General features: G+C 37.7%; 1 protein-coding gene across 2 annotated transcripts in view; it reads right to left on the bottom strand.

Annotated features, from left to right (window-relative positions):
• Positions 1-15,793, bottom strand: part of TLN2 (talin 2) — a 98,858-nt gene extending 83,065 nt beyond the window's left edge. Inside the window, exons 1-10 of one of the 2 annotated variants that reach the window (XM_088519868.1) lie at positions 15,631-15,793; positions 15,055-15,152; positions 14,227-14,356; positions 12,710-12,862; positions 11,479-11,621; positions 9,921-10,048; positions 5,325-5,388; positions 4,027-4,131; positions 1,922-2,077; positions 1,171-1,272 (exon numbers count right to left, since the gene is read on the bottom strand). In XM_088519868.1, coding sequence (XP_088375994.1) covers positions 1,171-1,272; positions 1,922-2,077; positions 4,027-4,131; positions 5,325-5,388; positions 9,921-10,048; positions 11,479-11,621; positions 12,710-12,862; positions 14,227-14,356; positions 15,055-15,152; positions 15,631-15,766 — 1,215 coding nt within the window. In that variant the 5' untranslated portion in view covers positions 15,767-15,793. The remainder of the gene's footprint in view (positions 1-1,170; positions 1,273-1,921; positions 2,078-4,026; positions 4,132-5,324; positions 5,389-9,920; positions 10,049-11,478; positions 11,622-12,709; positions 12,863-14,226; positions 14,357-15,054; positions 15,153-15,630) is intronic. The other variant, XM_088519876.1, reaches the window with a different exon arrangement.
• Between the last annotated feature and the right edge of the window lie 512 nt (positions 15,794-16,305).

The raw sequence follows: 16,305 nt of genomic DNA, 5'->3' as shown, positions 1-16,305 counted from the left end.
CTTTGGAATTAGACAGGGAAGCCGCTAGTGAAATTATTTCTAAACTATCTATGGAAAGCTGTAGGTTATTTAACATGCATTATTATCTGGGACTGAAACAGTAGGTGCTCTGAAGAACTTCAGCAATCTACCCTCAGCCTCCAGTTTCACCCAACTTCATGTCACATCCCAGTCTGTTCTCAGGAACAAACGCAATATTTATTCTACTAGGCTGCCTAGTTTGCCGTCACTTCTTTACTATGAAGAATTCATTACAATAGATGACGTTAATTTGTTTAAACCTTAGTAAAGTAAAAATTTATCGGAAACAAGCAGTTATCCAAAACATTACACTGTATAAACATGCTCAAGCAGATGGCCAAGCTCTGTGCTTAACGACAAAAGCTGGTATTATCTGTTATCAAGCTTATTCCTTTGTGAATATTTTGAATATTGGAGGTGCATATCAGCCTTTCCTGCTTGGCACACTTCAAAAAAAAAAAGTTTAAAGATAGCCTAGTGCTTTTATAAACACTTATTTTCCTCTATCTAGAAAAATGAAACACATCTCTCTGCTTTACTGATCATAGTATTTCTTAGGCAATACTATGACTTATTTCCAAAGTTTTTCCAAAATACTTCTTTCAGCTTTGTTGCATACATACATAAGCCTCAAGGCAATTATATGATAACGTTTAATGCAGTTCAACCTACTGCTTCCATAGAAGCTCTTCCTCCCGCCTCATTCACCATTTCAGTTCCCAGCTTAAGATCCTTAGTTGAAGAGACAGCTTTAGGCTACTCCCTGGATACACATTCAGGCAGCACCTCCCCTGCCCGAGCATGCTAGACTGAGCCCGACCCACACTATTATTAACAGCCTGGATTTTTTATTCCATAAATAATCACTTAGATCAATCTAAAAGAGATATTATTTATACCTAAAAATACCCAAATTGTTTATACCTAAAAATAAATTATTTACCTGAATTTTTTCATTAAATTTAGGTTAAATAATTACCTAAATTTAGGTATAAAAATACCTAAATTATTTATACGTAAAAATAAATTACACGAAACCATAAAATACAGAATTAATTTCACAACACATTGTACGCATTGTAATTTTTCCACTTCTGTGTTTATTTTCCTGATTTTACTGCGTTTTTATTAAATGTCATCTTAATATACCTTCTTCAGGATGATATCAATGTAACCTGCAATTAGTTGAGAGATCTGTTCTCCTTCAGTGGTCTGTACTGAGTAATAGCTTTCCTGATACTCGCCAAAATCCTGGAGGTGAAAAAAGAAAAATTAACCCTTTGGAAGTAGAAAGTAAATAAATTGAGTGAAAAAAAATGGAGAAAGAAAATTAAAGATCTAAACTTTATTTTGCTTTTATTGTAACCGACAGTCAGTGAGACTATTCCAAGATCATATGGTGAATAAAAGATGCTTTTTACTGCAGCTTCATCATAATCGTATAGACTGAAATGCCTAAGGACCCAAAGATACCTAATCTGACTGTCACACAGTCACTGGATGATGGAGAACTTTTCAAAAACTTCTTCTAAAGTGTAACCATTCACATCACTAATAATGTGCATCCAGTTTCCAAAGTGCTTCTTCAATCAGCTTCCAACCACAGAATCTGGCTTTACCAACAGTGAAGAACCCTTTCATATATGAGATGATTTCCTTATAATGGGCCAAATAAGCTACAAAACCCACTGTGTACACGCAAGTTCTTTAAATTCATGATTGTAAGAGGCTTGCATGATCCATCTAGCTTCATTTATGCTCATAACCTGCACATGCAAGTGTCCTAAGGTCTTAATAAGGATGGCTTTCCTAGCTATATAGTGGTTGGGCACAGAACACATTTCAGCTGTGATTTGGAGAACAGCTCTCTCCTCCTTCCAAGCAGAGAGAGGCAAATTACCAGAGTGAAGCTTTTGGGGGAGGCAGCCCAGCGTTTCACAGTTGTCAGTGGCCATTCCTGCAACACCTCCTTGGTCTTCTCATCCACGCGCATCACTGAGTCTTTGGTGACCCCCAGCAAACGAGGAACCAGCTTGTTTTTGCCTTTCATTTTTTCCTATAACAGAACATGAGGGATTGTTTTACATTCAGATGGAGCATGCCAGAGGAGAAAGGAAAAAACATGAGGGAATATACTGGAGAAGGAGAGAGAGAGGGGAAAAGAAAAAAAAAAGAAGCAAATGATTTTCAAGAATTGTATTGACACTAAGATCTGAGATATGCCAAACACCTGCAATTAATTACTTTATTATCATTCATCTTAATAAATACACCACTGGGAGAAGATGACAACACAGAAACAGCAGTGGACTATAGTTTCTAAAGCGACTCTTATGTCAGTTATTAGCACTATTGAGCACAAAGAAATGAAAACCAAAAAAGCTGATCAGCAGGTTAATGAATTACACGAGCAAGTTAAAAACCCCACAATCTCAGCAAAGCAACACAGTATGTACTGAAATTAAGAACTAGCTACAGGTCCTTGGCAACAAATCCCAACATCACAAGGCACAGTGCTCGTGCAGTCCTGGAATGCTAGTATTTAAGACATCAGAGATCCAGAGTTAGTGTTTTTGCTTAGAGTAAGCTCACATCATTACTCTTCTGACATAATTAACATTCAATACGTTTTTATCTCAATGACAATAAACTCAAGCTAGGTATAACTCAAATACTTCACTTGTACAGAAATATAGTACATTAGGAAAGTGCAGTTACTACCTTTTAAATTGATCTAAGTCACTGTTTACTAAGCTACAAAGTAGCTATTGCATATGGCAGCACAGTTGGGCAAGATTTGTATATTCAAAATTGAATTTGTATATTGAAAAAATGCAACTGCATTGGATCTTTATTAGTTGGGAAGAAACTCCCCTTCCTCTTCTACACCTTGCAAAAAGAGGGATTTTAAGGAGAGAAGTTTAGGAAGTTGGTTAAAAAAGCCACGATAACAGACTTTCTGCAGATGGGCAAGAACAGGACAGAATCAGTCTTGAGGCTGCCAGATGCTGTTGCTTAGTGTCCTGAGCACTACACCCCTCAGCCTCTCAAGGCTGGGAGAAAAGAAGGTGATCTTCTGACAAGGTAATACTTAATAAATGCAGCTACTCCAAAAAGGTACCTGGTCAACAACATATATTGTCTGAAGGGGGTATTGGCTTATGATACTGAAAAACAGCACAGCTTTGGATAGGCTTGAAAAGATTCATCACCTCCAGTTTGCTGGAGCTCAACAGCTCTTTTGGAAAGTTGAGACTGCTTTCACCATTAAGGGTGACAAAAAGACAATTTCATTTGAAGGAAGCAAAAGGAAAGGTCATTCTTTCAGGATGAATGGTATTCTTGGGAGATTTTTCACTGAATTTGCATCCTCATTTGCTTCATTAGAATTTGTGGGTGAATAAATATTTTGGGAGAAAGAGACTTACTTACTGACATTCAGCTAACTATAAAGACCTAACACCATAACTTTGGAAGAGTGAAAATCTGGTTAAGTTTATTCTTTTATTCCATCTCAATGGTAACTGAATATTCAGACAGTAATACTTCGTCTCGTCCAGTTTTCCCAGCAGAATGCCAGTTTCTGGGTACCAAGCTTTGGCCATTTTTTTCTTTTTGGTTTGGTTGTTTGTTTTTAAACTCCTTTAAGATCACCAAGGCCTTCTCTCACTAAGGGCTAGGAGAAATTAATCATACAGCTGATGATCTTGTCAGATGCAGTTTCCACATGCAGCAGATTACAAGGTTTTTGTGAACCTTTTCACAAATAATGTTCTTGGACAGTAAACAACAGTGTTAATTTAGAAAATAAAATCACAGCAGATGCCAGAGTGTCTTTCTGGAATTCAACATGACAGGAACCTAAACTGAAATTATCATTTTGTCCCATGTAGTAAATTCCAAACACGGTTTTCAGGAAGAAGCCTGAAAAAAACTATTTGACATTTTGCTTAGGAGAGATCTAAAGTAATCAAGCATACATATGGCCAGCAAAATCCACATTACCTTAACAAGGAAAAAGGACACGCCGTAGGTCCGCAGGGAACGTGCTAGCTTCACATACTTCACTTTGGCTTCTATTTCAGTCATCTCACCACAGTTTTTGTGCTCCTGTAACAAGAGTTAAGTATGTGACAATAGCAAGTCTGCATCCCATAATTCCTCACACTCAGAAGACACGAAAAACCTGCCTGAAAGGAACAGTTCTTTAACCATCATGAGAGCAGCAAAGAGCCCAAAGGAGCCATTGCAGATGAAGAAAAATCACCTGACAAATTCAATAATTTTATAACTTAAGAAAATGGCAAGTGTTTTTCCAAAAGACAGCTTGCTGCTTCTGCCTTGCTGCTACTGTGCCTTTGCCCAGCTTCTGTGCAGTCACTGACGAATTTCTTGTCCATGTGCTGATGGCAACATTGAAACTACCTGTGCATATTTCACATGGGCAAAGCCACATGCTCTGAATCTCATACTTGGAAATGAATGAGTAAAATATTTTTTGCTGCAACTGCAACATTATCACCACCAACAACCGAACATATACAAGGAAGTGCTAGACAATCTTATCTTCAAGTCAAGGAGACAAACTACAGGTAGAACAGACTTGCTGAGACACAGCATTCCTAGACAGAGTGTAAGAGTCAAAAGAAAGTACTTGCTGTTCAACTTATAAAACCCCAAATGAAGATCACAGGTCACTGGAATGTTCTTCCAGAAACTGTATAACTTGGTTTCAGCTGTTGACCTCAAAAATTTCCTGTTTACATTGCCAACTTTTTACCTCTCAGTACTGACATTTAACTCGGCTAAGACCATTTTCATCAGAATTACTATGCTCCATGCTCAACTGCTTCAGACTTTTACAACGTGGTGTGTGCCAGGCACATCACATACTGAGGAATACTGAACTCCATTATTTGAAGCTCATGCTTAAACAATGAATGCATGAAGGGCTCTGTGGAAGAAATTAAACTGATTTTCCTAAATGTACTTCTATTGCAGTAGAAATAAAGAGCCTTATATAACAACACAATAGAATGTGGTCTTAACAACACTGAATATTCGCTCACTCTCCTTCAGAATAAAGTGAATAATCCTTAGGGAAAAAAAAAGGATCAAGATAACAAATCCAGTGAAGAAAGAAAAGCTAACAGATTTCTTATATCTTACCTTCTGAACGTGTAGTCAGGTACACATACAAAGTACACATATATGTGCAAAATACTGCCTCTGAAAGAGCACTCATGTTTTTCTTACAAAGAAAAGGAAATGAAACAATTGATTTTTTTTAGCTTCATAATTACCTGAAATATTCTCTTTTCAGCCCCTCTTTGTTTAGTATATTCTTTAGGCAGGAACTCTTTCAGACTAGGGGAAAAAAAGGACACGCTAGTTAATGGTGCTTTCATGAAGAAGGATGCTTTCTACACTCCTTTATCAGCACTAAATCCCCCATGCTTCCTAAAATAGGCATAAAATACCTATTCAGTGAAACAAAACTGTGACTGACTAAGTAGGGTAAAGTCAAGAGGATAACTGGCCTAATTAAGAGAAACATTTTGGCTATATCCTCATATGCTATCTCTTCATGTTTTGAAAAATCATCAAAAGTAAATAAGAGCTGGGACACTTTCCATCATTAAACCGTATGATGTATTTCAGCACTCCAAGGGTTTGCATCCATTTCCAAACGCACTTACTACGGCCAGGGGGAAGAAGGGGGAATCCAAACTTGAGCCAGTTCTGTGTCCGAATCCAGACACTGTTATTACTTTCCAGTAGCACTCTGATTTATGGACGTGCAGGACAGATACTCCTTCCCCTCACTTTTCCAAGAAATGTTAGTACAATGTTATGTACCGAAAAAATGCAAAGCCAGTAAGTGGGCACTTAATACCAGTCACTATCTCGAAAACAAAGTAATAAATAATCAGTCTTAATTTTTGCAGCACTCAGATAGTAAGGTCTCAGAATACAGAATACACTAAGTCTCTATGATAGATTCGGGTCAGCGTGCATCCTTTAATGCCTCACAACATTGTCCAGCTGTACCTCCCTGCTGTGTAAAAAAACAAGCAATTTATCTTGGCCAAACATCACCTCAACTTCAAGATATATCAGCATCATCTTTAATGGATGACAGCTCTTTTCTGAGCAGCATCTTCCCATCTGCAACACTTGAGTTGGATGAAAGGATGTCATATATATTCTGAAGTTCATATTTAGCTTTAAGTGAATTGTATTTCATAAATTTTGGGATGCTCACTCTTGAGTTCAATATAAAACGATAGAATTCTCCAGCTCAAAGAACTGCCCTCTCCTGATTCCCCTCTTTGGAGAACTGAGAATAGCAGCAGAAGGAATGACATGAGAATCTCCTCATTTTGATTTATTCAGTGCACAAGCACATTATTAACACAGAGAGCTTTGGCTTCCTACTACTGTGGAGAGCTAGACAGAGTTTTGAGAATAGCTTCTACTCTGAATTTTTAAACAAGAGAGGTTAAAAAAGTCCAGCCTGTTTTATTTTGTTTCTGCAGACAACAGACAAAATAATTCAAAGAGTAAGTCGGGGTTTTGTGCTTTCTTCAGAAATACTTCCAGTCATGAGATCATTCACTTGGTTTGTTCCATAGCTCTAGCAATATAAATAAAAGCATGAGCAAGAGATCTTGCTAATGATTCTTCCAATGTCCAAGTAATTATGGTTTACTAATACTTGATGAAGTCCCTTCTCAGGTCTTTCTTACATGAGACAGAAGTGTGCAGGGGAGAAGTTGGGAAGCCAAACTGGCTTTGTATACAAGGATTGAATACGCCTTATTAGTCTGGAAACTGTTGCGTCTATTCAGAATTTAGTTTAGTTCACTTAGTACAGTTTAGTTAAATTCACTTCCAAGGCTAACAAAAAATAAACAGTTAAACTCTGTTTAACTCTGTAAAACAGATTTATGCATAAGAATGCAAGTTTAACCAACACTTTGAACTCTCATCTTTTATTAACAGGAGTTAATTTTTTTTGATATTCCTATGTAAAAAAAAAAAAAAAAAAGCTATCAGATTCCTTTAAGTATGCCTGCCTATCTTATTAACCAACACATATTTCTTTAAAAGCAGACTGCCAAACAAATCTTACTTGGAGCAGGAAAAGATAAGAAAACAAAGTGTCTCTTACTGCACTAAGCATCAGCCCTTACTTGTTCTTCCCAACAAGGCTGGCAGTTAGAACTGATACTTTTCCCTTTTATAATCTTCCATTTATCAACCTGTAAAAACATATGAGCCACCACCACGAGAAAGGTAAAGTACTAGCTGTAAACAGACTCCAAAGTTACTTTAATACCTATAATCAAGACATTTTCATTTACTTTGCAACAAATAGTTTTACTTTTTTAACACCTTGTTTAAAGGAGCTGGCAAGACTACCTGGAATATATTATTGATTTAGCCTTATTTCTTTAATTATACAACACCGCATTGGACAATGAATTTATTTCAAATTATCTAATGGGAACAGTGTCTATGCAACTTGATCCAGCTTGAGTTTGCTCCTTTAGCTCTTCAAAACTTTTTATTATACTTGTGGCACTATTTTAACTGTTTTTCATTACCATAAATGTATATCCGAGTGTTCCTGGAAAGCATAAGACATGAGTTAGCATAAGAGACTGGATAAAAGTGAGCTGATTACTGAACATCCTTGGAAATAAAAAGCAAGCGTCAATAGTTCTAGCCACCCCTTTCTTATCTACATATATACAGTAAGATTTCTTGAATAGATATTTTTTCATCTTCAAATTTAAACAGCTCCTCTGTAGATGCAATTCAAAAATGTAAGCCTCCTCCATGCTCTTCCTCGTAGAGCTATTGGCAATTTGATAGGCTAGAACCCTCACAATTTACTTTGGCATGAGCTTCTAGGATATTCCAACAGCCAATATTGAAGTGTTAATAAGATGCATTCAATAATCTTCACCTATGCCAAGAATCATCTATCAGTGACAAAAAGCCAAGACTAAAAAAATTGTCCATATAAATATACTGCAAACAAGGAAAACTAAGCTATTTTAAAACAGTGCTAAAAAGGCAACAACCCTATTTTGCTCCAAGATGTTTTCTGTATGAGCAGATGGATTATCTTTAAGGAGTCTGCTGTGCACTGAGATTCCAGCAGTGAGTAGACACTTCTCAACCATATTTTAAATGGAACTATCACATAAAGTTTATGTTGAAAATAACTATTTCCATGCTTGACCAGAAGCAAAGTTCTTCCAAAGAATAAGAAATAATTGGATGAAATCTGTGTAAAAGTGCCCCTCAATTTTTAAGAGCCTATGAAAACCACCAGTGAAATGTTTTCTGAAAAGAAGCATTTTCAAAAAATCTGCATTTCACACAACATTAGCTTGTCATGAGGTAATAGTCTTAATGGTTTGCTGTTGAAATATGTTTTTTGGAAGAGTAGCAGAGGGAGAAAGGAAGAATAAATATTTAGTGGACAAATCCCAGAGAAAGGTGGTTGCACAACCAGCCACAGTCCAGGAAAATGAGCATCAGGAATGCACTGAGGCTGCTGCAATGGTGTCAGTAGCTCTATCAGAAAAGGCTCCCAGGCCACTCTGCATCAAGAGATGACAAAGAAAAGCAGATCATTCTAATTGAAACTGAAGCAAGTGTCTGCATACGTGATTTGTTCGCATAACTGAGCAAAATTGAACAGCTGCTTCAGGGAACTCCTTCAATAACAATGTGTTTTGAACAACCAAGCTTGCAGCAATGCATGCTCCAAAACACGTCACCGTCTTAAAATGATTCCCTGAGGTGCAGACTCAGGCTCATCAAGCTAAGTATCCAGGAGTCAGCACCCAGCACCCACTATGGATTTACGCAACAGAACAAAAACCAAATATGCACCCAGTTTTGTGCATCTTTAAGTTTCTGTGAGCTTCCCATAAAGCCAATACTTGACTGACTGGTCAGTAAATAGCTTTTACTTCCTTCATTTCCTTTCTCAAACTCCTGTCTTCTGTTCATTTTATCTCAGGTCAACTAAAATGGGAATAGTCAAAATTGCTAGAGAGATGGTATATCTAAACGCAACTTGCTCTGCTGAGGACATACAAGTAGGTATGCCCATGGAGGGGAAGGCTGCACTACCTGCAGGCAGGCTTCTGCCTGTGCTGGAGACAAAGAACACGGTTCTAGATCTTCCTTTTTGCAATGTCAGGAGACAACGAATGTGTTTGATTAATGTCACTAACAAAAAAGCCTGGAAAATTTAGCCTCTGCGCACAGTAATACAAATATTACTTGACTAACTAATACCTTTCTATTCACATGCTCTTCTAGCAAATCAAGCATCTGTCGCACATAACTAATTTATGCTTAATTCACAGACTGCAGTACTAAATGAAGGCAAAAGCAGAATTCAAAGCAAGGAGAGAACCCCATTTCTCCAAAGCAACTGAGGCACAATAAACTTGTTCAGCACACTCTCAAGTTTAAACAACAATGACCAACATGCAGCTCTTAAGCTTTTGCGTAGCTCAGGGCAGTCCCCATGCAGGAACTCACATGACAGAATGGGGCAGCACTGAAGCGGTGGAAGCTACTGGGTAACCTCAGCCCTCAGAGTTCTAGCATGGCCAACAGCACCATGTGGTCAAGGAACCCAGATGCACCTAACTGGCACCCCTGGGGCAGAGCGAGCCATATGTTGCCTACAAACCACTGCCAAAGGTTCCTTCAGCAGCTGAGATTGCTGATTTATGCAAATAAAGCTCCTGCAAAAAACACAGATCCAGCTACCTCTGCTTTATACACTAAACTGTGTCTATGCTTAGTGACACCAGGTTGCAGTGAAGAGACACCCAAATTCATAAGTTAGCAAAAGTGTTTACTCTAAAAATCCGGGTTTGTGTTTGTGTTCTACATGAGGTCCAAACTGGATCTGTGCTTGAAAGCCTCCAAACTCACAGGCCTTCTCAAAGGAGACAGGATGGGAGCCATTCAGAATGTCATCACGAGCCTGTAAGAGGTAAACAAAGACACGTCAGTGACAACTGTTACATCTCTGAAATTTGGACATATGCCAATAAACAAGCAACATCTCTTCCTGCCTGAGTATCTTTGTTACTCCACTGTGGACATGTTTATGCCTAAAAATAAAAGCTAGATTCTTTTCTGGGGAATATCTAGAGACTTACTGAAAGCCTGACGGTGCTAGCTTTTGTCATCCAAGTACCCAACACACATTTCCTTTATTATGTGTATCTGTAATACACGAAGTATATACACACATTCACATTTATATATGTATATTTAAGTATATATAGGCATATACACATGCACACACAAACTAGTAGATATTTAACTACATAACTAGTAGGTTAAATAGAAATAGTAAGATAGAAATAGCAAAAGGAAAAGGTGAGCAACATTTTCCTTTCTTTTGTTTAAATTTAGTACTCATAGAAGATGATTTTATAGCTCTGGAAACAGAAGTCTCTTCTATTCATACAGCAAAGAATGTGGAATGACAATATTAATGCATACTACCATATCAGCAAACTAAAGAAAATACCTAAACAAGAAAAAGGTTCATTCTGATACAAATTTAGTGAATTCATAGAAAAAAAAAAAAAAAAAGGCCAGCTTTGTTGTACCTTAGACTTTTAAAATACAACTTATAGTAATTCTATCTGCATCAGCTGGAAGTGTAACAATTGAAGGTCCTATTAACTTTTTCAGTTACTTCCCCCTTTATTTTTTCAAACTTTAGTTTAAAGTTCAAAGCCTACAGTTTTCAGGCTGCACTGGAGCTTGCTGCACCAGATGCTACTGTTGAAGAGCATCTTCTGCAGAAACACTCCCAGCCTGGCTAGGGTACCACATCCCCAGCATCTTGGTGAATCTAGGCGGGCTCCTGCTGCATCCCGTGATGTGGCCCAGTTTGAACATTACACCTGCCTGTCTTGTACTATCTGGCTTGAACACTGAAGAGGAGCTGGGGAAGAGGCTCTCCAACTGACCATGGAGAAAGGGGAAAGGATCAACACAGAAAGCTGGCTGCAGGTCTATGAGGAGATAAAACATTACAGAGAAAGTATCACCTACAGAAAATTGCCATCCCAAATTCCTGAAACTCCTACCCAAAGTCCGGGTAGATGCATTCACGAATTTTAAGGAAGCCACAACAAGGGGCACCACAGTAAGTGGATCTTTATTTGATTCTGCATTCTTGTGCTTGAAGTACTTGATTAAAAGGAAAGCTTCTGTATTGTCAGATGTTCTTGGAAGAATAGACATAGAATAATAGCACACCCAGAACCAGAGTCTAGAAGATGGAGTATTTCAGCAAAGGAGGAGTCAGATATTCAGCATTATTTTTCTTCTAATGGATCTACATAAGTTTGCCCAGACAAGGCAGAACAGGTACCACTGCTCCACAGTACATACCTGAACATAAAGCAAGTTCAGCTGAACAGGATCTCTTGAATCTACATTCTGGTCCGAATAAAAGAATTTTCTCCTTAATAGCAGTGTTTCATTCTCATCAACTCCTTGCTCTCTAAATGTTCGACTGTGATCTAGCCAGTTTACTGCAACAAAACCACAGACAAGTTATGTTAAATATGCAGTGTTGCCAATGCTCCTCATAGAATCATAGAACGCTTAGGGTTGGAAGGGACCTCTAGAGCTCATCTAGTCCAACCCCCCTGCACACGCAGGGTCACCTAGAGCACGTGGCACAGGGCTGCGTCCAAGCGGGTTTGGAAGATCTCCAGAGAAGGAGACTCCATAACCTCTCTGGGCAGCCTGTTCCAGTGCTCTGCCACCCTCCCTGTCAAGAAATTTTTCCTTAAGTTCCTGTGGAACTTTTGGTGCTTCAGTTGTGAAGATCAGGTAACGATGAGCATTTCCACTGCTGCTTTCATTTATGTTTCTAGTCCTCAGTGAAGAGAGTTGCTATAAATCAGATTTTAAGTAATAGCATCATTGACAAATACAAATTTACTACAGCATGGTACCTCACGAATACTGTTGAAGGAATAGTTACAGTAACATTTAATTAAAATGTTGAAAGATGCATTGTAAAACAACTTAAGAAATATCTTTCCTCCTAAAAGTGCCAATTCTTTTGTTCACATAGTAATACCTGAACACATTTTAAAACACCCTATCATAGCAAGGTTAGCACCTAATGTAAAACGCATCATTGTTCTGATGACACTTTATAAAAACAAACCAAATATTGTTTTAGTTCTGCAACAACTTCTGTTTATATTTAAAAAGTATACCTTCAAAGACAAAACTACTTTTTGTTGACTTTCAGCATTAAGCTTGAAATAAGAAGGCATCAATAGTTTTATATCCTACTTTTATGAAGGAAAAAGGAAATCAGTAAGGAAAAGAGCTTCCCCTCCCACCTATCAGCCCTTCCATCCACCAAAAGAAGCGCACAAAGAAAATTTCAAGTGACATGCTGACTTCCTCAGCAAGAAGCAACAAATGGTCCATTTAACTATACTTGAAAATAATCTGTGGAAAATGACATTACAAATACATCGGTGCAAAATACAAGAAAGGACTGAGAAATATTAAAGAAAAAAAGCATTCCCATACATTTTCTTACATAATTCTGTGGAAAAATATTTGTCCAACAATTATCTTGGAATATACCACTTACAATCATCATCTGTATGAAGCTTTGCCTTCAACTTTTCCATTTTTCTTTCATCACGCAACAATGTCCTATCTTTCTTAAGTGTCCCTGTGTTCTCTTCTTTCTTCTCTTCAATGCTTTCCTGGATTAAGGAATATTCTTCATAATTTGTTATTCCTGCAAGTATAAATAAATCCAGCCTTTATGATATTGAAAATGTAATACACTTCAAGGATGGATGAAATATTCTTTTCCTTAATAGTAAAAATATCCAGATGAAAGACTGAAACAGTAAGGGGAAAAGGATTCCTAAAACATTCTACAACTTCTGCATTCATGATCCACTGTCTAGTGTTTGACATAATCCTTCCAAATTACCATTACTTTCTTGTATTTGTCACTTTTAGAAAGATACTTTTTTTTTTTGTTTTGTTATCTTCCGAGAGAAGCTGCAAGATTAAGACAATGAGGCATTTTAAATCAGCAGTAAATCGTGGGATGCAGACATGCCAGGCTAATATTACTTCTCAGAAACCAGGTAACTTCAGTTTGCCCAGTAGATGTAGAAAAAAAATAGCAGAACACAGTGAAGGAGAACATGTAAAGAATCTCCTTCTTTAGGGCTTTAAAACTGTCAGCTCTTTCTATGAATTTTACATGAAGCCAATTTGAAAGTCAGTTCAAAGCCTCCAGCCTACGTGCTACGTTGCTCTCATTTCTTTGCTCTGCTTGCTCGCTCTGTTGTTCAGTAAAGCATGATCATGTTATACAGGGAAGCAAATGAAACGCTTGCCTACATGACCACATTCACGAAAATTAGTTAAATTAATTTTTAAAGTAAATTAGTTACAGCACATTAGAACCCTGCATAGAAGCATTTGCTCAGAATTAAAATGGACTAATTTCAATTTAGCTTAATTCACTTTCCAAGTAAATTAATCTAAATTAAGGCCACTTGAATTTAAAAGAGAATTGAGCAAAGGTTTAAGATGATTTAAACTAATCCATGGTGAATACATGTTTATCGTTAAATTTGTATTAGTTTTCCAAAATCTCTATTCAGATAAATAAAAAGACAGACTATAACCAACGTGACACATTTTAGACCAGATGCTCTGGATGATTTCCATATTCAGTTTCACAAAGAATGTAGTGTTGTGGTCAGATCTATAAATTATAACAACATGAAACCCTATGTTTAGGTTTATTTTCAATATTAACAGCTTTTTCCTTTTGTCACTGCAATTAGGTTTAGTGTTAATTCTCTACTACACAGCACAAAAGCATATGTAGAACCAGCAAAACTGAAAGTTACAAGCATCAGATAAAGTTATCTGCTGTATACTTAAATAGTTTACAATGTAGCTAAATGTTCTACTAACTTTTATGAGAAAGCCTAGACAACAGCTTTTAGAAAAGTCTTTGATAAATATTGATTGATAAATAAACAAACAAAAAAGGATCTCATTTTTTAATCCAGAATACACATTGAGGATGCGAATACAGCAGAAAAAAATTGTATATGTAGGTCTCAAACTCACCTATCCTGCTGCAAATGGTAACCAGCAATTCACCCACTGTTTTAGAATCATCCACCATGACTGTTTTCACTGAACCATCTAACATCCGTATTTTCTGAGGTCTCTGTTTCTTTTTGTACTCCAATATATCCTAGGGAGTAAACAAAACTGTTTCTAAATGTTTTTGATAAACAACACAAAACCACCCACTACAGTAGAGGACTGAAGCACTGTTCCTCTTATTTCATTCAGTCGCCCCCCTCCATGAATACGTTGGGTTTTGTTGCGTTGTTTTGTTTTGCATAATATAAGTAAACTTATTCAAGTAAGAGACTTAGAAGTGACTCCTTGTAGTTCTCCCAGACTCTTGAACAATGACAATGTCATTTTTCATACAGTTTTCTTAGTCAGCAAGACAGAAACAGACAGGATAGCTCACAGCATGTGTGCTGCAGAAGTGATTTAGCATGTGAAGCAGCTACGTGGACTGCAGTGGGAGCTTTGACCAGTAATTTTTAAATGCACGTGTAAGACAGCCACATTCCAGGCACGTTCAAATCCGCTATGCCTCAGCAACTATCTGGGATACAGAAAGAATAATCCCTATACAAGAAAAATTAAGCTGAACCACTTCTCGGCACTACTCAGAAGCGCAGCGTTGGCTGTAGATGACAGACAGGGAGTACAACAAACTCGTGTCTTAGTTCCTTTATTAGTTTATTTTATTTAGAACTGATATTGCCACATCTGACACACCCAGTGCAACAACTGCTTCTGCACCCCTCCTCCCTCTCCAGCCAAGTTCTCTAAAAATAAAGGTTGATGAGAAACAACAAACTTGCCCCCTACCCCATTTCTCAGCATGTAATAATCCAGCGTTCTTCCAGCCTCCAACCATATACCTTTTCGAGGATCTTCATCTGACAAGAACAATCCGTAGTCAGAGGCTGTGGAACAAAAGAGAAAATTGGACTTTCATGGCAGAAAAAGAAGCGGAGGAAGAGAGGGAGAAATTCCATCTAATAAAATCAGCATGGCCACTACATTTTGAGGTTATGCTTCCACTTCATCCACCTTCCATTCTTCAACTTAAGTAAAAATACTTAAGTGTTAGTTGCAGGTGAGGTGGGAATTGCCTTTCAGACAATTCATGTAAAAAGTCACCATTTCACCAAAGTTCTTTTTGCAGGAAAAACCGCTTTCCCAAACTAAAAAGAAGGTAATTATCTCTAGTTGCTTACAGATACATATGCACTCTACATGCAACTCCAAAGAACTTTGATTTATATTACTAATAAATAATACCTCCCAGACTGCCTAGTAGATGGACAAACAGAACACTAGTAGAGTAAAAAGACCCACAGGTCTGTCTCTCTATTTTCAGTTCAACCAGTTAGGTAACAGAGAACTAATTCAGGGACCCACCTTGCCCGGTCTGAGCCTCCGGCACTCGCTCCCGAATGACTCTGCAGGCATCGTACACCGCGGTGGATGGTTCAAACTGCATCGTCTTCACCACGTTGCACTGGCGGACACAGATCTTTAAGGAAAGGGCCACCATGGTGCCAAATCTCACGAGCTCCTACTAAAGTACCTGAAAAGGCAGAAACGACATTCTCTCTCTGATTTAGGCTTTTAATGTTTTAAGAGACTCAAATTTTTATGAAAGGAATTTCGGTGAGACAATTCTGCAATTCTGTATAAAGTCACATTATCATCAAGCTAGAAAATATCCAAAACAGCTATTTTTCTTGGCATATTGGAAGCTCATTTTTGGAAGGGGGCGTGTACACCTTCTTGAAAATTAACATTTTGTCTGAAGTCTGTCAAAATGCTGCATGAGGAACACAATGGGCTTTCCAGGTATACAGCCAAGAACAAGTCATTCACCTCTCTCATTTTCATGACAGAAAAGCAACTACAATTTTCATTAATTTCAGTCTTCAATACCAAACATCTAATAACAAATCATAGGTCAAACTTTCAGTAATTATGCAAGACTGATTTCAGAAATGTTAATATTTCCTCCTCTTTTTCAGTGCCAGACACATTAAAGAAAAGGGCAGAAGGAAAAGGGGACAGATGGCTTTCCAGGGAAAG

This window comes from Tinamus guttatus, unplaced genomic scaffold (assembly GCF_059628265.1).
Source record: "Tinamus guttatus ecotype Peru unplaced genomic scaffold, ASM5962826v1 Tinamus_guttatus_pri_ptg000004l, whole genome shotgun sequence".
NCBI classification, from domain to species: domain Eukaryota; kingdom Metazoa; phylum Chordata; class Aves; order Tinamiformes; family Tinamidae; genus Tinamus; species Tinamus guttatus.
This window is presented reverse-complemented; position numbering and strand designations above follow the sequence as displayed.